The sequence below is a fragment of the Serinus canaria genome, chromosome Z (assembly GCF_022539315.1).
Source record: "Serinus canaria isolate serCan28SL12 chromosome Z, serCan2020, whole genome shotgun sequence".
Lineage (NCBI taxonomy): Eukaryota > Metazoa > Chordata > Aves > Passeriformes > Fringillidae > Serinus > Serinus canaria.
In genome coordinates, this window is record NC_066343.1 from 66,190,319 (window position 1) to 66,210,685 (window position 20,367).

The following is a 20,367-nucleotide window of genomic DNA, read 5'->3' on the forward strand; positions in this document are numbered from 1 at the left end:
TAAAAGAATAAAAAGGCCCTTGCAGTGAGGGGTAAACAGTTAAGTCAAGTGGACTGGTCCAAACCAGGAGGCAGCTGCAGCTAATGGGGAAAAAACAGTGGGTGTGAAAGGGCTCTTTGTCCCAGCAGGAAGGCGAAGGATGCCCAGAGGCTGGGCACTGGGATGCACCCTGACCCGGGCACAGGGCAGGCTTGTTTGTAGTGCAGGCAAACAGAGAAAAGGTGCTTTTACATGCTGGTTCTTTTTGAAGCCAGACAACCCCCTGCCTGGAAGGTGCTTTGACTAAACAACAGAATGGCTCAGCTGATGCGCTGCAGAAGAGGAAGGCGGGCCCAAGGAGGAGCTGCAGCCCTTGCGCAGGAACAGCTCAGCAGTCCAAGACAACATGTACTGTCCTCCCCTCCAGCTCCTCCAGGCCCAGGGTGGGAGGCTGTGGCTCACAACAGACTTTGCAACCTTGGGAAGATGAACTAAAGATAAGCACCCCCTGCACAGGGAGCTTTTTTCCCTGCTCTAGAGGGCCTTAGAATCACAAAACAGAATTGCTGGGCCATGGAGAGGGCAGGAGGCCAGCAGCACCTGGGCAGGAAAGAGATGCAATCTCAACACCCTCCTTTCCTGACCTGAGAGGCACAGCAAATAAAGGAAAGCACATAACAAAAGCTATCCCTGTTCGGCTCTTGCTGGGTCTGGCTCGACAAGGGGTCAGCATGAATTCTGTTTCCTGGCAGTGTGTGGATGTGCTTTTAGAGGGATATCCGCTGGGTAGCGTGGGACAACAGGGCTGGGTCCACAGCATGGAGGGGCCCAAAGTGAAGGGCAGGACTAGATAATGGCTTTGAGCATCCCCAGGAAATCCAGCCCAATTTGGTAACAGCAATGATACACATCCGGCTGCTCTTCAATTTGTGTTGGAGAAAATACAGCAAGCCAGGAAGAAACTTCCTGAACACTTTGTCTGCTGCATTAATATTTGCTAGTTTCTACAGCTGTCCCTCAGGCAGGCATTCAGTCACTGGCAAAAGAAATTCCAACTAGTACAAAGGGTGAGCAGATAGTCCCATACCTAGAAAAGACCCTACTAATGTGTACATGCATGATCATGTGGTGTTTCCTCATTGTCATGAACATGAACCCTCCATGGAGACGTCAAGAACATTGTGGCTTCCCCAGCTGCCAAGCTAGTAGCATGCAGACTGTGGAAGGGGACACATCAGTTACATGGTGAAGAGGATGGTGAGTTTGAACTTGAGACCTGGAGGTCTCCTCTGTGTTCCAAGGAACTGATGGAGATGACACAGTCCAAACCATGTGGTTACCATTCCCAGCCCACCACAGCCACAGAGGTCCTGCAGAAGACCCTCCATGCATGAACTGGGGAAGCAGACCCACACCTCCACTCCCAGTGTCTGTACCCATCCAAAAGGACCAAACACAGCCATCCATCTTGTCAAACTGCTTTAATATTTGGACATAAAGACAGGACAGAGCCATTTAGGCTGTGCACAAACAAGATCCCCTTGAGCAACAGTGCAAGGCTGCTGAGCTTCCCTTCTCAATGGAGGTGTGGGTTTGGCCAAGATGCAGTTTAGCTGATGACTGCATCCTGAGCATGCCAGTGGGGTGCATGTGTTGGGTAGGGAAAAGGGATAGGGGCTTGCGAGGGCAGCTCAGAGGTTGTTCAGCTCCAGTAAGGTCTGGTCCAGGACCTGGTGTATCCCCACGTTCTCCTCTTTGGCACTGGCCAGGCTCTCTGTGAATACAAGGGACACCCAGCCACGCACACAGACACAACCCAAATGTACCCAGGTGCAGTAGGATCCACACACACCACACAGGCACACACAAGCACGTACACACACACACACACACACACACACACACACACACACAGATGGACATTTCAGTACAGCAACAGCCCCCAGTCAAATGGGGCATCCCCTGTGGAGCATAGTCCACACAGGTAGCCCCATTTCTGGCAGGGATGAGTCCAGCCACTCTGGGATCTGCCAGGGAAGCCAGGCCAGTCAGGCTGGTCACTGGGACAGGCAGTTACCACTCTTCAGCATTTCCATCTTCCCAGGCTGCCCTGTTGCCCGTGGCTGAGCACTCTGCAGCACAGGTGCCGCTGGAGAGTACCATTTGGCCAGACACTGGGGCATCACCACTGGCCAGCTGCAGGCATGTGCACAAACCCTTGGCCAGCAGAAGCGAAGAACCAATGACCCAGCAGTGATCCGTGAAGAAAAGACGTGAGAAAGCAGCCCAATAACAGCCCAGGAGAATGGGCAGAGGACAACAGAGATAAGGAGCAGAGCTAACAAGGCTACAAGGATAAGCTCTGCCAGGCAGCCCTCTGCCAAGGCAGCCTTCCTCTGGTGTTTACTTCAAAATGGCATCCTGCTTCCCCCAGAGATGGGGATGGAAAACGACTGCTGTCCACCCAGCCCCATCTCCCAGAGTGCCCTTGCTAGCCTCTTCCCTGTCCCAAGTTTGGGGCAGCAGGTGCTGCTGGATCCCCAGCTCTTTTCCCAGCCTTCCCAGCACCCCCAAGGACCTCTTTCTAAAGGGATCCATCCTACACAATTTGGGGTGACCCAAGTGAGGAGGAAGAGGCTGCCCACTGACTCCCAGGACAAGGGAAGGCAGGCAGCAATACAAACCACTACATCCCTCCCCAGCAGAGCCAGGATGATGCCAGAGGACAGCCATCACTACATGGGCATGCCCAGGACATCCCAAAACCCTTCATATCTCTCCCAAAAAAACTGATCAACTCCAGAGGGGCGCCCTGTCCTGCCCAATCAGGGTAGTTACCCCTATGAGGATAAGGCAAGGCTTCACACCCTGCCTCACCCCAGCGGGGAAGGGCTCCCAGCCTGAAGCCAGCCTGGCCAAAATGGGGCAGGGAGGCTGGGCTGGGGCCAGGAGCTCTGGGCAGCTCAGTTGTTAAGTTCAGTAAGGATGACCCGCAGCTCGTTAGTGAGAACACGGTTTTTCTCGGCCTCCTGCTGAGAGCGCTCTAGAGAAAATGGAGACATCAACGCAGCACAGGAAAGAGAGAGAAAAAAGTGAGTTAGTGAAAAGAGACAGCATTTCTGAAAGCCTTCACTGGAAACACCACAAGCCACCCAGCCAGTGGTGGGATACAGCTGGACTGGCACAAGGCTGGCAGTCTTTGTGCAGGGACAAGGCTGTAGGTCCATCAGTTTGGAAACTGGGTTCTGGGACAGGGTAGGGTGGTGAGGAAGGAGGAGGTGGATCAGGACCAATTTAGAGATCACAGGAGATCACTGCTGAAGGGTAGCGCCAGCCTTTTCACCAAGAGAAGGTGATGCAGGAGCTATGACAGGGATGAGACTGCTGCTTGTAGGCAATGTCTGTGAATAGAGACAGGGAATGGACAGCACCAGGTCTAACCCTGACATTTCATGCCAAAAGACTCATGGAGAAGACTGCATGAGATGGGGAAAGCTGTGTACGAGAGTCAGGGAATGGCTGGGGTCAGCACAATGGCCCCGTCCTGCTAGCCTGGCAGCACAGGAGCCTCTTGGGTCTCAGCCATAGTCAACCTGGGGGGCCCGTGGCTGTGAGCTGCCTGCAACCACCTCCTACCAAACTGCTGACAGCACCCACATGAGACAGGCAGGAGATGAGGGATAGAGTGGCATGAAGAAAACAAAGGAGAAACCAATGTCAAAATTTTATTGATATCAACTCATTAACCCAGAGGGACAGAACACAAAAGAAAAGTCATGAGATGCAAACTGAAGAGCAATGTGCAAAGGACAGAAGGGTGAGGGAGGAGTGAGGATCGCCTGCCTGCCGGGGAACAAGGTGTCTGCACAGTTGGATCCAACCCTCTATCCCCCAGGCCTGAGCTTTGGCAGTGGAGGTGCCGCTTCCCCAATGCAGGTCATCCCCATGCTGGGGCCAGCAAGCAGCACCAGGGGACTTTGCTGGAAGTATATGAGGGGGGAAATGACCCCCCCAGCCCCGGAGCTGCAGGGTCCCCAGTGCTTCTGCTGCTGGGGAGCCAAGGAGGGAGCTGCTGGAACAAAGGGCTTCTGGGCACAGTCCTGATCCCCAGGGCAATGCTGTGGCATGGGCCTACAACTACACTGTCCAGTCAGTAAGTGGGGCTGCTCTCCTGCCCTGAACAAACAGCTCGAAGCACCTACACCTTGTCTCCCCAAAGAGGGGTACAGCGGGAACACCCTGGGTCAGCTCCTGTCCCAAAGGAGCTGATGGACAGGCACAGGCTAGGTAGGACAGAGGAGGACAGAGAGGGTAGGGAGAAAGGTGGGATGGCCAGGCAGGCAAACAGCCGAGCTGGGGAGAGACAGGCAGGGAGCAGGTGCAGTGCTGGTGCCCAGCGTGGGGCTCAGAGGGAGGTGATGTCATTAAGTGCATTGTCCAGCTCCTCGCTGATGGCTTTGTACTTCATCTTCTGCGCATACACTTCATCTGCAGGTGAAGGCAGGCAGGGAGCAGATGGTGGAATAGAGTGGAGCACACAAGGTAAAGAGAGAGAGTGGCTGTGAGCAGCGGGCTGAGGGCAGCAGGGGTGTGTGGGCACAGGCAGCATGGACGTGACCCTATTGCCTACCCGAGGGCAGGGCCCAGACCCCAGGAGCTCTGTGCTCCCACACCAGATGCCGCAGCATCCAGCCGTTCTGTTCCCAGAAATCCTGACCACCCCCACCTCAGGCCAAGCACTTTCCAGCCCCCCAGGGGCATGGTGTGTCCAGTGCCACCCTAGGAAAGAAGGACATGGGGCTGGTGGGGACATTTTTACCTTCTAGGTCATCAATGGTTTTCTCCAGCTTTGCCACAGACCTCTCGGCAAACTCCGCCCGGGTCTCAGCCTGTGGGAAGCACAGCAGGGAAAGGGTGAGCTGCAGGACCTAACAGGTGGTGCAGGCTGCACTGCACTCCAAATCTGCCCCACTTGCATCTCTGGTACCCTTCTCCAGAAGCCCTCCCATGGGAAAGGAAAGGGACAAGAAGTGACTAAGGCTCCATGAAGCCTCACACCCTAAATCAGACCAGACTAATGAAAGTCATCCCAGACCCAGGTACCTGCTATGATGCTGGGTTGCAATTTAGGAAACTGTGAGAGGAATAGGTATAATGGGGCCAAAACCCATTCAGGATGCCAAGCACTGATTCTGTGGCAGTCCTACAACTCTTACCTCCTTCAGCTTTTCCCCTAGAAGTTTGATTTCCTCCTCATACTTATCCTCCTTGGTGGAATACTGCAGAGACAGAGAAAAGCACCTATGAGTCCCAAGACATGCCTCCAGCTGTCCTTCACCCCAGCAGGAGACTGCAGCATTCCCAGACCCCAAGCATTCTTCCCAACCCTAGCAACCTCCCTGGGTCCTACCTTGTCAGCCTGGGCCTCCAGGGACTTCAAGTTGTTGGTGACAATTTTCAGCTCCTCCTCTAGGTCACCACATTTACTACATCCCAAGCAGGGTCGGCAGGAGGAGGGGAGTAGGGCCAGAGGGCAGGAGAGAGGCAGGAGCAGAAAGAACAGGCATGGGGAAGCAGGAAAGAAAGAGAGAAAACAAGTTGAGAAAGGAGAAAACTCAGTGCAGGTGGACCAGGAGTAGAGTCACTGCGAGCAGGAGCTGCCAGGACACATCTGTTCATCCGTTCCTTGTGCTTCCTTGCACGGATACCTCATGCATCACCACCAGCCAAGCTCTTGCTGGCCTTGCCAAGGAAGCAGGGATGGAGGGATGGAGGAGCGTGCCCGGCCTGCACCTGCTGGAGAGGGGGGCAAGGGGAGGCTGGTGCTGGAGGCAGTGGTGCAGAAAGGAGAGAGGTGGCTCGCATGGTTTGAGAGACAGCGACAGAGAGAGGGGGCTGCTGCACATTGCCCCGTGCCCCTGCCCCAGTACCTCTTCCTCTGAGGCAATGAGGGATTTGAGAGACTGGTCCATGGTCCGCAGCTCTTCTTCCAACTGTCTCACTCGGCTGGGATGGAAGAGGGGCACCCCGGAAGGGGGACAGCAGAGAACAGGGTCAAGGATATGATGCCAGTGGGTTGGCACACCCGTACCCCCAGCCTGCAATCCCAAGGACCACCCCAGTGACAGACCCTGCTGCTTCTAGGGATGGATATCCCCATCCCCACGTCTTCCAGGGATTTGGGACAAGGGCTGTGTGGGACCCCTGCATGCTGCCCACCAGGAGCCCTGCTCACCTCTCCGCCACCTCTGCCCTCTCCTCTGAGCGCTCCAGCTCTCCCTCAAGAACGACCAGCTTGCGGGCAACCTGTTGATGGCAGCAACTCATGTTAGCCCTGTGCTTGCCCCAGCTGGGGCTATAAAGAGATGGCTCTGGGTGCTGCCAGGCTGTCAGGACTGGGGAATGGGGTACACACCTCCTCATATTTGCGGTCAGCCTCCTCTGCTATGTGCTTCGCCTCCTTCAGCTGCATTTCCTGGAGTTCCATCTTCTCTTCATCCTTCATGGCCCTGTTTTCGATGACCTTCATGCCTCTGAGGAAAGACCATGCCAGGAGATTTTACTGCTTGTGGATTAAGGTGTAATCTGCACATCCTGCCTGCCCATCTGCACATCCTGTACCCTAACCACACCACCCTCTAGCTTCAGAGACACGGGACATTGCTCAGGGAGGATGGCACACAGTAGGATCACATCACCAGTACCCCAAAAATGCTCCTGTGCAAAATTACAGTGGAGCTGGCCCCAGGGCTATGTTCCAGAGTGAGGTATGGCTATGGTGCCACTCAAGCAGGCAGGTTCTGACCCCATTTTTTGGGGGGAAAAGGTGTCCAGCCCAGGATGAGCCAGCCACAACCTCCACAAAAACAGCCTCACAGGCTGGAAGCCCTTAGGAAATATCACAAAACATCCTGTGGCAAAGCCTTTCTCATTCAGGGTGATGCTCACAAACAGGGGATTACCAAACCCCCACAGAAGGAGCTCCTGGAGATTCTTTTCCTCTCACTCAGATGCTGTTGCTCAAACTGATCTCTGGCAATGGAGGGAAGAGCTCACATAACTGCCAGGAACTGTGAGATGCTGGGTGCTCCCATACAACCTGAGTGCCTTGCCTGCACAGCTCCAATCTGGGAAACCTACTTGCCCTGAGAAGGGGCAACATACACCCTCTAGAAGTCTTTTTGAATGAGGCTGTTTGTCCTCAAATCTGACGTTAGTTACCAGGACAGAGGTTTCCTCTTGGGCTCTTATTTTGTCCTTGAGTATCTAAAGCTGCTCTGGGAAACATGCTTATATCGTCCTTTGGCTTTGGTTACAGTCTGGTGCTTTTATAAATACCAGATAAAATTTTTCAGGATTTTATGTACGCTCTGGAAAAGAGCATCTGTATCTGGGGGACTTCTTTGCATAGTGGCTTTGCTCTCTCCCTTTGAAGTCTGCAGGAAAGTGAACAGAAACCCCAATAAGGTCACTCAGAGGGACCACACTGCAAAACTGAGGGGGCTGTCTGCAATCCATGGTGACCCAATACCACTCCCACTGTCCCTTTCCATCCCACCTCTCGCTCTCATCAGCAGCCTTCTCAGCTTCCTCCAGCTTCTGCAGGGCAGTGGCCAGACGCTCCTGGGCGCGGTCCAGCTCCTCCTCTACCAGCTGGATACGGCGGTTGAGGGAAGCCACTTCAGCCTCAGCCTGGGGGAACAGAAACCCCTCAGTCATCCCATGTCAAATACATTATTGGAAGAAGCATTTTCAATGATTACTCCTATTTACCATGCAGAACACCCCTTGGCACTGTGCAACAAGCCCATGTTCACTGGAATGGCATGCCTGACCATGCATTCCCTCGCCTCTCTATAGGGTTATCTCCATCCCTAGTGGCTGTTTGATGCTGGCTTCTCCCAGCCTTGCCATGTGCAGCCCCACCATGTGTCCTCACACTTCCAGCTCCCGCCCTGGAGGGGGACAGGGCACATTTGCTGGGGCAGCCATGCCGTCATGGGGATGGTATTTGGGGTTTGCAGAGAAGTGAGTAAAGGGGGAGGAATGCCCTGTGTGGCTTCGCTCCCGAAAAGGAGATCGGAGCTGCTTGTGGATTTCCTGTTTACAGAGGCGGTGGAGTGAGCTGGGAGCTTCTCCTGCAGGAACCCCCAGGGCCCTGTGCAACAGGGCAGCCTGAAGCCAAGCACGGAGCCCCCCCAGCTGATGCACAGCACAGCGCCGGGGGCAGTGGAGCGAGTCGCCCTCGGCAGGCTGGCGCCTGGCCAAGATAAGGCTGGCAGGACCAGAGCCCTCCCTTTCCCAGGCTCCCCACGCACAGGGCTGGGAGCTGGGGCTGGCCAAGAGCAGTGGCCCTGGCCCTCCGCCAGACCGTTGACGCCTGGCCTTGCACTCTTTCCATTTGGTAAAGGCCTCCTGCTCCATTGCCACAGTCAGGAAATGCTGCCTCAGCAGCTCTCAACCCCGCTTCCCACTAGGAGGGTGCGAGGAAGACAAAACCCCAAAAATCAAGGGATGGGTGGCAATAAGACCTCATGTTGAGGAAAAGCTCTATGCACCAACCCAGGAGACAGAGGCTCCTGCTTATTCACAGGCTGCAGCAAGACTGGCTGGCTGCAGTGCCTGGACACAGCCAGCCTCATGCTCCAGCACTAGGAATGCCCCAGGGAATACTAGCCAAGCACAGGGACTATGGGAGCAGCAACAGGCTGTCACCCTCTTGCTGGCCCCACTGAGCAATCCCCTGTGGGGAATTGGCGGGGTGGGGACAGGCACAGCTGCACCCCTTTGAGACAGCTGCCAGCCCCATAGCTGCCAGCCCCAGAGCCGCCTCCGCCCCATGATCGCCCTTTCTACAGACACAGAGACCCCGTCCTTTGCCAGACCGCCCAGTGGGGAACTGGAGCTGGTGCCCACAGGGCAATGCTCTGCCTGCAGCATCAGCCTCACTGCGTCGGTAGATTTTTTTTCCCAGGGAATAACCCCCAAAGTGGGTCAGAGCTGCCCGGATGGACACTTGGGAACATGAGCTCTCCCGGCAGCTCCCAGTGACCAAGGAACCCGATCTCAGGCTGCAGGAAGGGGCCATTTCCTCCGCACACAGCCCGAGTGACAACAACCCGGGTACCGCACCCAGCTCTGCCGCTCCTGATACGGTGAGAATGTTGAATGAGTGGGCATAGGAAAAAGAAAGAAAGGAAGAAAACAGAAAGCTTCAACAACTACAAAGACAAACCAGGAAAAAGCTGCAGCTTAGGCATATCATCCCGCTGCCAAAATGGAAATTTTGGCCTGAGGCAGTGTGAAGGGGTGGCTTGTCCCCACGAAGGGACAGGCTGGAGCTAAAGCTCTGCGGCCCGAACGGCAGAGTCCGCTGGAAGCCGGACAAGAGCCTGGGCGTGGGATTCTGAGCTGTGCACGCCGGCCTCCGAGGGAAGAGATCCGTTCCCAGGAGGCACCCGATCCCAAGGCAGGGCTGGCCGCTGCCCTCTCCCAGCGCCCGGCCAGCCGGGAAGCCCAGGGGAGCTCCGCTGCACGCAGCATCTTCTCTCGCCAGAGCGACGGAGGAGGGAGGCGGCGGGCGGAGGCCGCCCTCAGGCAGGGACTGCTCCGAGCTCCCTGCCCCGGGCTCTCGCCAGCTGGTGGCAGCTCCCTGCGGCTCCCTGGGAACCTCCCGGCGCTCCGGCGCCCCGGCGCCAGCCAGCCCGGCTACCGGGGCTCAGGGGCTGGGGCCAGCCCGCCGCAAGCGATGCTGGCAGCGGGGCCGGAGCCGGCGGGGGATCCCGAGGAGCTGCCGGGGTGCCCCCCGCCCTCCCTCTTCCCATTCTAGCGGCCCTTACCCGCTCCCGGGCCTGCCGCTCGGCATCGGCCTCCCGCTGCAGGTGCTCGGCGCGCTCCTCCGCCTCGTCGGCCACCTGCTGCAGGCTTTGGATCTTCTTCTTGACGGCATCGATGGAGCTGGCGCTGGCCATGGCGGGGGCTGCCGGCGGGGAGGCCACACCGCCGAGCCCTTTGTGGGATCCGCCCGGCTCGGGCAGGAAGCGCTCAGGCAGCGGCCGCTCCCGCCGCCCGCCCTGCCTCCATCCCTTCCTGCTCCTCCTCCTCCTCCTCCTCCTGCTGCTCCTGCTCCTGCTACTGCTGTGCTGCCTCCGGCTGACCTGCTCTGCCGCTCCCCCGGGCGAAGAGTGCGCTGCTCACCCACGGCAGGAGAGAGTTCCCACGCCGGGAGGGATGCACAGTGCCTCTCATCCCAAACAGGGCAGAGGGTGTCCCCGGGCAGGGTGCGTGGTCCTCCCCAGGCTTTGGTCACTGTCTCTACATCCCCGCCAAGGCAAGAAGCACAGTTGCTTCTGGGCAGGGCACAGTGTCTCCGTACCCTGGGTCAGCACGCATGGTCCCAGGCAGATGCATGGTCCCCTGAAGGGGTACATGGTACTCCAGAGAGGGCACACAGGGGCCCCAAGGCAGGGCACACACTTCTCTCTGTGCCCAGGATGCATGCTGCCCCCCCGGCAGGGGTGCACAGTCACACTGAAATCCCCCAGAGCAATGGAGAAGAATCCAGGGAAACAGACTATTTTCCAGCAGTCCATGGAGCCTGTGAGTGCTGGATCCCATCCTTTGGAGCCCCCATGGCCACAGGAGCAATGTACCCGTGTGTACTCCCCAAGTGCTGCCCTCCTCAGCCATTGCTGCAGAGCTAAGGAGGGTTGTGGACTTTTTCATCATGGGAAGTCAGTAAGAGGCATGAGCAGAGCCTGTTCCTGGGCATCCTCCAGGATACCTGGGCTGCAGCTAGGTGCCCAGCATCCATCACATTCAGTCCCTTGGCATCTGCTCCCCAGTGTGATGACCTGTCCTGCAGCCCCAAGAGACTCATGGGGCCCATGGAGACCCTGGCACCTCCTGCCTTGGGGACTGTGCCCTATGGAGGAGGTCAAAGCTCCAGCTCCTGGCTCTCCATCCTGGCTGGGGCACATGTCTTGATCCATCAGAAGTTGGAGCTGCTGGCACTCAATCCTCCCTTAAGATGTACTGACAGCTCCCTGGCTGTACTTCACACCTGCCTCCAGGAATGCCAGTTCCCAGGCTGACCTCACCAGCTGGCATCAGCTCCAGGGCCAGGGGTCCAGGGGGTGACTCAGCCCCACTGCTATCTGCACCCTGCAGATCAGTGTCCCCTTGCCAAGAGGCAGCGGAAGAGGCGATACTGTGGGTCCCCTGAGAGCACACAGCCTTGGGCTTGGCCCTGGGCCTATCCAGTCCTGCCCCTTCCCAGTCCAAGGCCTGGATGTCAGTAATGCACAAGCCAGGATATGGGGGCCCAGAGCAGAAACAAGGGTTCCTGGCAGCAGTGGGGTAGGGACAAGCCAGCTGCAGGCAGAAGGGCACAGGTTAGGGAGCAGCCACTCTGATCCCCTAGTAGCCAGGCTAGGTGCCTCCTGCCGTGGCCCCACCCCGAGATGCAGTCACTTCCCAGCAGAGTCCAGTTCCCTCCCACCAGCTCAGGGAATCGCCAAATAAGAGCAAAGTCTTGGCTGGGGAAAGCAGCTGGGGCGGGAACATGGGCGAAGCTTTTGGGATCATGGCCTGGGAATGGCAGAGTTTCCCTAAGGCCCCTCCAGGGTGGCTGGGGACAGGCCAAAGCTGGGGATGTGGGGCGGTGGAGAGGGCTGTTCTTGCCTAAACCTCTTGTCCCAGATGCACCGTTTCCAGCAGCCCTTGCCCATCCTGACCTGGACACCATGGGCTGTCCCTCCTGGTGACAAGAGGTTCTACGACCACGGTGGGCTTGCAGAGCTGCTGGGAAGCTCTGTGGAGTTGCTGATCAAGAGTCAGGCATCCCCTGCTCTGTGACAGCTCTCCTAGTGCCTGGGGCAAAGTATTTGCACTCTTAAGTGCAGTCCCCATGGCTTTGCTGCCCCACCATCCAGTGCCAACAGCAGGGCAGGGCCATACTGAGGTGCGTGTTTATTCTTTTAAGGCAATGACATTTTTGCCAAGAGCAGGAGGCTGCCTGGATCACTGGTGTGAGCCTGAGCCGTCTGAGGAATCGGGACACGCTGTGCTCACAGGCACCCACTGTCCTGGCAGCCAGGGAGGACACGGGGGTGCCTGGGGTGAGTGTGCTCTGGGGGTCCACCCAGTGCTTCCTCTGCTGGAAGCAGGAGCTGTGCCGCACTTTGCACCAGGGAGGAGGTGACATCAGCCCTGGCACTTAGAGCTGTCAGCACATTCAGGTCTCTAGTACGGAGGGGTGACTCCCAGAGTCCCACATATGGCGCAGCCTGTCCAGGCTCTGGCATGGACCTGGGAGGGCTGTGCTGGTGATGGAGCCCTAGCTCTGATGCAGCCAGTCTCCAGCTTGACATGGCTCCTTCACCATGGCTCCTGCTCTGGCCCTTTCCAAGAGACTCCCATCCACTGTATCTTCTGGTATGGGACTTTCCCTGCTGAAGCCCACAGATTTGCCAAATTGCTGTGGACCAAGCTCAGGGAAACACTCTCCCTGCCCAGGATGGCATTGCATAGCCTACTGCCAGCAGCAAACCACTCCACACCCACAGCTGACATCTGCCCAGTACCTCTGTTTGCCCCTTCCTCTGAGCCCTGCACGGGAACGTCACATCCACTCGCAGCCACAGTGAGTTTTCCATGTCCATAGCAGCACAGAACCACTAGATCAGTGTGAACCCCACTGCACACAGCAGCCACCTCACCCAGCTTGACATGCCTGCCCCACGCTAGGTTAAACGTGCCCTTCCAGAGGATTCTCAATGTTTTAAAGGAGAGTCATCTATAGGATCAGCAAAGAGCTCTGAGGAGACCCCTGGCTGCTGCCCAGGGGCTCTGGGCTGCCACAGGACTGGTGTTGCCATTGCTCGTCCTTGTCCGCTCACCCCTGTCCTTGGCGGCAGCCTCAGAGGTTTGACACATCTCCCCCATTTAGCTCCATAAACCAGCTGGGATTGAATTTTTTGTTCTCAATCCTGAAAAGCCTGGCCATGCCCTGCTGGCTGTGGTCCAAATGGCTCTCCTTTAGCTTCTTCTCCAATTTCCAGGGTTGGTTTTCATCAAAGAGGGGCTGGCTATCAAAAGGAGTATTTATTTATAGGGTGTCAAATACCCTGTGTGGCACCACAGGTCGTTATACCCCATTCCCAAGCGGCCCCGTGGCCGCACACAGCTGTTCCACCCTTCATCCTGGCCAGGCACAAGCCAATTTCAACACCTTCCTAACATCTCCCCAGAGGGATCTATTTCCCTGGAGAAACATCAGTCATGGCACTAAATAAAACTCTTCCTGGCCTTGCCCTTCTCAGGGCACAAAGTAGCACACTGGACCCCAAATCCCCTTCCATACACCCCAAGCATTCTCCCTTGCAGCCAGCACTCAGCAGCTAACCACAGCAAGAGATTTTTCTGTTTCTCTGATATGCCACAGTTTAGCATGCACCACAGTTTTTCCAAAGAGCATTGAGGAGGTGTGTGCCTGGGGACTGGTGACACAGCTTGGAACACTTGTCCGCGTTGGCTTTGGGGAGCCAGGCTGTAGGCTACCCCACAAAGTTCAAGACAGGACCAGCAACCAGCACTGCTCACCACAGCTGGCCTGTCCCCCCACCCCACACAGGACCCATCAGCCCAGTTCAGTGTCAACATCGAAGGAATGGGATCCTGACAGTCTTCCCCTCGGACGCTTTCCATATAAGGGCCCCCTCTTCCTTTAACCCCCCCGAGGTCCAGAGCCTGTGCAGGGGAGGAGCTGTTGGCATGCCTACTTACATCTGTAGCTTTCTTCTCCGCCTGCTCCAGCTTCTCCTGGGCCTCCTTGACAGACTCAGAGTACTTTTCCACCTCATCCTCAGTGCCTTTCAGCTTCTTCTGCAGGCCCTGCTGTTCCTCCTCCAGCTGGGGAAAGGACAAAGGGTGGGGTTTGGGGGGATGCAAGGCTGGAAGGGGATCTGTCCTCCTATTCTCCTCCTGAGGACACCCAGCCTGTGTGGGGCACAGCAGAAAAACATGGACATGGACGTGTCCTCTGACAGCTTTGGATCTACGGGTCCTTGGGGGACTCTTGGTGTAGAGCAGCCTCTTGGACCCCCATCATCCCTGAGCCTGGTGGAGGTAAGGGGGTGGTGCTTTCCTTCCCTGTATAGGGGACTGGAGAGCTCCCAACTTGGGGATACAGCTCTGGGGGACACCAATCTGTGTTCTCATCTCTGTGGTTGTGGTGGGAGTACGCAGTCCCCGGGGCTCTCCCTGGCACGGGGATAGGGAGGTGGAACTGGGGTGTCCCGCTGAGATAAGACATGGGGGGACCAGTGTAAGGGGTCAAGGGAAAGAGACTGAAGTGCTGGTTCCTGGGGAACATGGCCTTCCTGGATCCACATGAGGTGATGTCCCTGGGGACATGGTCGCAGAGAGGGAAGTCTTGGTCTTAAGGGCTGTCAATCCCTAGAGCTGGCATCCACAAGCAGGACACCCAGTGGGGCAAGGTCCTTGGGCCAGGACACGCTTAGGACAGAGAACTCCAGGCTGGAGAACCAGTGTGGGGAGCTCGGTATAGGGATTGTGTGATCCTAGAGAGTGCAGTGTCCTCAGGATCAGTGGGATGGCATCCCCAGGGCTGGGCACCCAGCGGGACAGGATTTCCAGGACGGGACAGCCCTAGGGTGGAGGGTCCCCAGGCTGGACTCCCAGAGGAACAGGGTCCTGGGGCTGGACACCCCTGGAGTGGAGGGCACCCAGGTACTGCTGGAGAAGCCCGTGGGAGACCCACCTGCTTGCAGCGATCCTCCGCCTGCTTCTTATCAGCCTCCGCTTGCTCGGCGCGGTCGATGGCATTCTCCTTGTCCAATTTCAGCATCTGCATCTTCTTCTTGATGGCCTCCATGGTGGCGGGGTGTCGGCGGCGAGGCGCGGGGCGGCAGAGGGACGAGGAGCACCGGGAGCGGCGGGAGCACCGGGAGCGGAGGGAGCACCGGCACTGCGTTCCCCGCCCCGCAGAGCTGCCTAAAAGCTGGGGAGGGGCCGTGCCGGGCGGGGGCTGCCCCGGTACCTCCCCCGCCGCCGGCCAGCACCTTTTAGGGACTGGCTCGCCACCGGCCCTCGCACCGAGCGGGACGGGGGGGCGGCCCCCCGGCGGGCATCGCCGCAGCCCTGGTGCCCGGCACACACCGGGGAACAGGGCGAGGGACACCCCGGGTCACGACGCTGGGGACAATTCGGTGGTACTGGGCAAGAGACGCCCCGGGATGGTGTGCTATGGGTAGCCTGGTGGCACAGGGTGATGGACACCCCGGGTCAACGCTGTGGTGGTACCCCTGTGATACTGGATGAGGAACACTCCGTAGCACCGTGCTGGGGTACCCCAATGGCAGCGGCCAGGGACATCCTGGGGTACTGAGTACGGGTACCCCCGTGGCACTGGCCCCACTTAGAGCTGTCCTCATGCTAGTGCCCTAGGTACACCACATGCCCTGTCAGAGCACCCTGGGGCCTTAGGGACCCTGCTTGCTGGCACTGGCTTGGGGACACCTCAAGGGCTGGCATGGAACTTGGGAACACCAGTGGGCTGGCACTGAATTGTAGGGGACACACTCTGGCTGTGATTGCACTGAAGGACATGTTTGCCTGGCATTGCCCATATGGGGAAAATCCCCCAGGAGAGAAGTGAACAGAGCCCCTGACTTTCCCATCCGGCTGCTGGTGGGGCAGGACTGCCAGAGCTCTGTGCAGACTTCTTGGCACCCACCTTCCTTCTGTCTTGCACCTTGGTGCCACTGTCCCTGGCACCCACAAGGACACCTGGCCCATGCACAGCCCCTCAAGTAGCACTTTAGAGTGACACAGGGCATACAGGCAGCTCAGTGTTCCTCTTCATCTTTCTGCTCTAAATAAACTGTATTCCACAGGCAAAAAAATGCAAACCCTTCAAATCCCAGCTCCTCCAAAAATAACCTGTACTTTAATAACGATCGTAAATGCTTCTGGCACATTCCCAGCTGCAGGGTGGGCTGTGGGTCGGGGGCAGGGGGGGTTGGAAGGAGCTGGTAGAGGGGCCATGGGAGCCGTGTGGCACGTGTGGAAGGCTGGGATGGGATGGGGACAGGAGGGGTGCACAGGCTCCCCCAGCCCATTGCCCCTGAGCTGCAGCCAGCCCTTGCTTGACGCAACTTCTCGGCACCGGTCCTCCAAGAAGAGAGGAACAAAAAGTTTTTGACAGCTGGAGAAAGTGGTGCCTTTTAGAAGCCCTCAGGCCCGGATGATGGAGGGCATAGGAGGGGTGGGAGCAGTCAAGGACCAACAGGCTGCTGGCTTCATAGGGAAAGCAGAAGAGCTGCTGCTGGACTCCGGAGAGAAGCTATTAGTACTGATAAATTAGGCACATATTTGGACAAGGAGAGTCTCTAACTGCCAGCGTGTGGCTTCTGAGGGGAGGGGGAAGATTCATCTCCCATCATTCCTGGGAGAGAATAATTGTTTTTCTGCGAGATGTTTCAGCCTGGAGCAACTTCATGGGCTTGAGCAACTTCATGTGCTCAGTGCATGGGGCAAATATAATGATGGGCATGGTGCAAGCAACAAGGATCTTGCCGTGGAGCCAAGCCAGCCCTCAGATGTGCCCCCAAAGGATGCTGTTCTCCCTCTCTGCTCTCTTTGCTCTAGGCATCACAGCCATGTCTGATGGACACTGCTGGAATCTTCTGGGAGTCAGCCCTTAAGCCTGATTTCTGTGGTAACCTGTGGGAGAAGGGAGTGCAGAGAGGTGTGGGTGCACATCTCTCCCTTTGCTGCCTCATGCCCAGGCTTGTCCTGGGCTAAGGTCTCCAAGGATGGCAATCCTCTCCATATTTCACACTAGGGTCAGACCTTACTCCCAAGGAAAAGCTTGTCCTGACAACTAATGGGATCTTTCCAGGTGCAATCCCCAGTCCCCCATCCCTGGGCTCCCCAAGAATTTGGGGCATGTCTTGCCCACTAACCTCCAACTTAGCTGAATTTGGATCCCTGCGGTGGCCTGGCATCTTATGACTGGGTCATTCCAGCTCCAAACCTCTGTATGTGCTTTCCTGAACCTGCCTGCCAAAATAACCCTCTGATCAATGTGTGAGATTGAGGGGTGGTGATTAATCACACCCCCATGCCCCTCCCCTGCTATGCCACCGCCTCTTGCTCGTACCCAAGCTGGAGGACACAGCAGTGGATATGCTTACAGCCTTATGCAGGGGGTGCTGGAGCTCCCTTGTCCCCAGGATGCCAGGATGAGGGCAGAGCTGCTGCCACGCTGTGCCCACTCACTGTCCTTGCTAGACACTCTGAAGGGCCCCATGTCCAAGCCGGTACCTGGGTGAGAGCCTGGGTCAGGCCAGCGCAGATTGTCAGGGGACAGCTGGGAGGACTGGGATGCCTGTGAGAGCCACAAATCCACCCTGGAGCCTGGCCAGGGGTAAGTGTCTTAGGAGAAACAGCCCCTGCACACCCCCAGGGACGTGACCACAGGGGGACGGGGGTTGCTGTCTGGGATACTGCAGGATGCTGCCCTTGCCACTGTTGTTTGTAGCTCACACTACCAGAACAGCCCCAGAGGCAAAGGACATGTGCCAACCAGCTCGTGCCCCTGTTGCACCCCACATCACCTCTGCCTGCCCTGCCACTGCTGAGGCCCCCCAAATCCCTGCTGAGTGACAGGGTGGGAACAGGTGGGGACACACTGGGGCAGCTGCTGCCCGCACAGGTTGGCTCTGGGGGGCTATTTCAGGGCGTGAGATCAACACTGGCAGCCGGGAAGGCTCCGGCCACATTCCCAGACCCACACCACAACAGACTGTTGCTTCCCCATTGACGGCCCACCAGTGACTATAGGGTGGGAGTCACCCCACCTGCACCCCTATTGCACCCTACCCAGGAGTATATTTGGGTGGTAGCAGGAATGGGGCCAGGAGCTGAGCTCCAGACACAAATACCCCCCCCGCCTTCCCTGAAGCCCAAATCCCCAAGAAACAAAATCCCCAAGATCCCCTCCTGCAGTGGTGGCCCCCCGGCAGCACCTGCGAGGACAGCACATGGCTGGCAGCGGGGGTCCGGCCTGCCGGGTGCCTTGGGCTGGACGTGCCTCAAATATTTTCCATGCTGTATAAGCACCCGTGGTACACTCCCCCCTCCCTTTGCTGGGAGGGGAGGCGCCCAGGCCCCCCTGCCCTCCCCTTCTCCTGGAGAGGCCCATTGATACCCAGTTGGCAAGAAAGCAGGAAAACCAGATTTTATTGATGAATGCTTCTTTCTGAGGAGACACTGGCATCCCCCACCCCACCCCGGAGGCTTGGGGGGAAGCTGGTTTCCTTCAATCTTTAATATGGGTTGCTTAAAGTATCAAAATGGTGAGAGAAGCCTCAGCGAGTGCAAAGGGGAAGGGACAGGGGTCCTGGAGCCGAGGAGGGGTGGGATGCTGGGCTACGGGACCCCGGTGAGAGCTGGGTGTTAGTGTGCAGGGCATGAGCAGGCAGGGAAATAAATGAACTTTGGAAGCTGCAGGCTCAATACTAGAGAAATGGAAAAGTTACAAAAATACTGCAGATCTTGGAAAACAATGCAGGCACTTGGGAAGAAGGAGGAAGGCAGAGCTGGCTGGGGCCGCAGTTGGGGGGAAGCCCTGCAGGAAGGCAAAAAACAGCTCTGGGGGTGAATTCATCACATCATCCCCCATCCTGAGTGGAGGCACTGTGGCTTCCAGCCCTGCTGCCTGCTGCCCCAGAGGGGCCTGGGCTGAAGAAGATACTCATGGGGCAGATTCAGGGCCTTCCAGGGTAGCTGCAGAGGAAGATTCAGCCAGCAATAAGGCATTGGAGGTGAAAGGCAGCTCCACGCGAGAACTCAGCGAGGGGTGGCTGCTCCCTGCACGCCATCGCACAGGAGAGGGCAAGCCACCCGCCTGTCCCCATCCCGTGTGGAGGAGAGAAATAAAGGGGCACGAGAGAAAAGGAAGAAGGCACAAGTAAATATCCCCTTGCAGTGGAGAGCTCTGTGGGCCCGCACCCCGGGGCTGGAGGGTGAGCCCTGAGCCAGTGCAGCCCCGGCTCCCACCCCAACCGAGTCCCTCCGAGCGCTCTGATTGTGCCTTGGGTGTGCATGGGAAAGTGGGCTGGGCAGCGAAGCGGAGTTGGTGGTGCAGCACCGGCTTGGAGGGGCAGCTGAGTTAGTCCCGTTGCTCTGGGTGCGGGCAGAGCTCTGGTCTAGCCCAGACAGCCCTTCGCTTGTGGCGGGTCGTCTTAAATAGGAGCAGGCAGGTGGGCAGGTGGGCAGGCAGCAGTCTGTGCGGTGAGCGGGGGCGTGCGGCTCAGTTCTGCTCCTCATCCCGCAGCTCCGAGGGCAGGAACTTGTACTGCTGCTGCCGGATCATTGCCAGCTTCTTCCGCGCCTCCTCCAGCTCCCGCTCCTTGCGCAGCATCTCCTCCTGGGCGGCGATAATCTGCCAGGAGAGAGCCCCAAGGTCACAAGTGCCTCCCACAGAGAAGGCCAGAGCCTCTGCCACAGCAGTGCCAACCCCAGAGCTGCGTTCTCTGGCTGCTGCTTCCCTCCCATCACTGCCACTGACTCACTGGGCATGAGGACTGTTTGTCCCTGCAGTGGGAGCGTGGTACTCTGGACATAAAGCAGAACAGCACAGCTTCTGAGCTCTGCCCAGTGTGCTGTGTAGAGGGCCTCAGCTGCAGGCAGCCAGCACTGGGACTGTGACACCCCACACTAGGTAGATCTCACCCTCTACACACTTCTCTGCTTTTTCCTTGTGTCACAAAGGATACTGTGGGCTCTGCACCAAGGAGAAGCCAGGGCTTTACACTTCTGGGAGCATGCACCCACTGCTACTTGTGGTGGGATAAGGTGAGGCCTCATTGTTTAACTGGTGCTAAGTGGTGTGGCAGCAGCTCTCTGGGCCACAGAGCAAAACACAACTTTCCCAGGCATTGTTCTGGGAAAAGTCTGTGAGAAGATCACAGAAAAAAATGAGAAACAATTCTTAACTTGCTGCACCTCATATTGTGAACATGTGGAATGTGTTATGGAGCATTGTTTACCAAAGGGTGGCTTCTTAATTAGCCAATGGTGATGGTGTTTGGACTAAAGGACCAATCAAGTACACCTGTAGCGAACTAAGACATAAAAGTATGGATTTCTTAATAAAGATATATTAATCAGCTTTCTGTACTATATGGAGTCTATGCCAATTATTACCTGGCCAGGGGCCCTTTGCAATGATACAGTGGGATAGGTGAACTCACAGCATTTTTGTGAGGCTCTCTCAAGACATGACCTGTGCTGGTGGGTGGTAGGACATGCTTCTGAGACTGGCACAAACAGGTTGTGGTGGCACCTAGAACTGCTCCT

The 20,367-nt window shown here is 57.3% G+C and overlaps 2 protein-coding genes across 14 annotated transcripts in view; both read right to left on the reverse strand.

Annotated features, from left to right (window-relative positions):
• Positions 1–1,445: 1,445 nt before the first annotated feature.
• Positions 1,446–14,992, reverse strand: TPM2 (tropomyosin 2). Of its 11 annotated transcripts, none has more exons than XM_030236954.2 (9): positions 14,762–14,991; positions 13,765–13,890; positions 7,538–7,671; positions 6,395–6,512; positions 6,215–6,285; positions 5,390–5,465; positions 5,196–5,258; positions 4,799–4,868; positions 1,446–1,753 (listed from the first exon to the last, which is right to left on the reverse strand). In XM_030236954.2, the coding sequence occupies exons 1-9, from the start codon at positions 14,873–14,875 to the stop codon at positions 1,671–1,673; spliced, it is 855 nt and encodes a 284-aa protein (XP_030092814.2). In that variant the 5' UTR covers positions 14,876–14,991; the 3' UTR covers positions 1,446–1,670. The 11 variants fall into 11 exon arrangements, with proteins under 11 accessions (XP_030092814.2, XP_030092812.2, XP_030092810.1 ...); XM_030236952.2 differs by lacking the exon at positions 5,390–5,465 and adding an exon at positions 5,910–5,985 and having other exon boundaries at positions 14,762–14,989; XM_050986920.1 differs by lacking the exon at positions 1,446–1,753 and adding an exon at positions 1,760–3,022 and having other exon boundaries at positions 14,762–14,992.
• A 3,237-nt stretch (positions 14,993–18,229) lies between these two features.
• The window catches only part of TLN1 (talin 1), a 35,045-nt gene continuing 32,907 nt past the window's right edge, over positions 18,230–20,367 (reverse strand). For all 3 annotated transcript variants that reach the window (XM_050986736.1, XM_050986737.1, XM_050986735.1), the window contains one exon: positions 18,230–19,450. In XM_050986736.1, the coding sequence (XP_050842693.1) occupies positions 19,319–19,450 (132 nt within the window). In that variant the 3' untranslated portion in view covers positions 18,230–19,318. The remainder of the gene's footprint in view (positions 19,451–20,367) is intronic.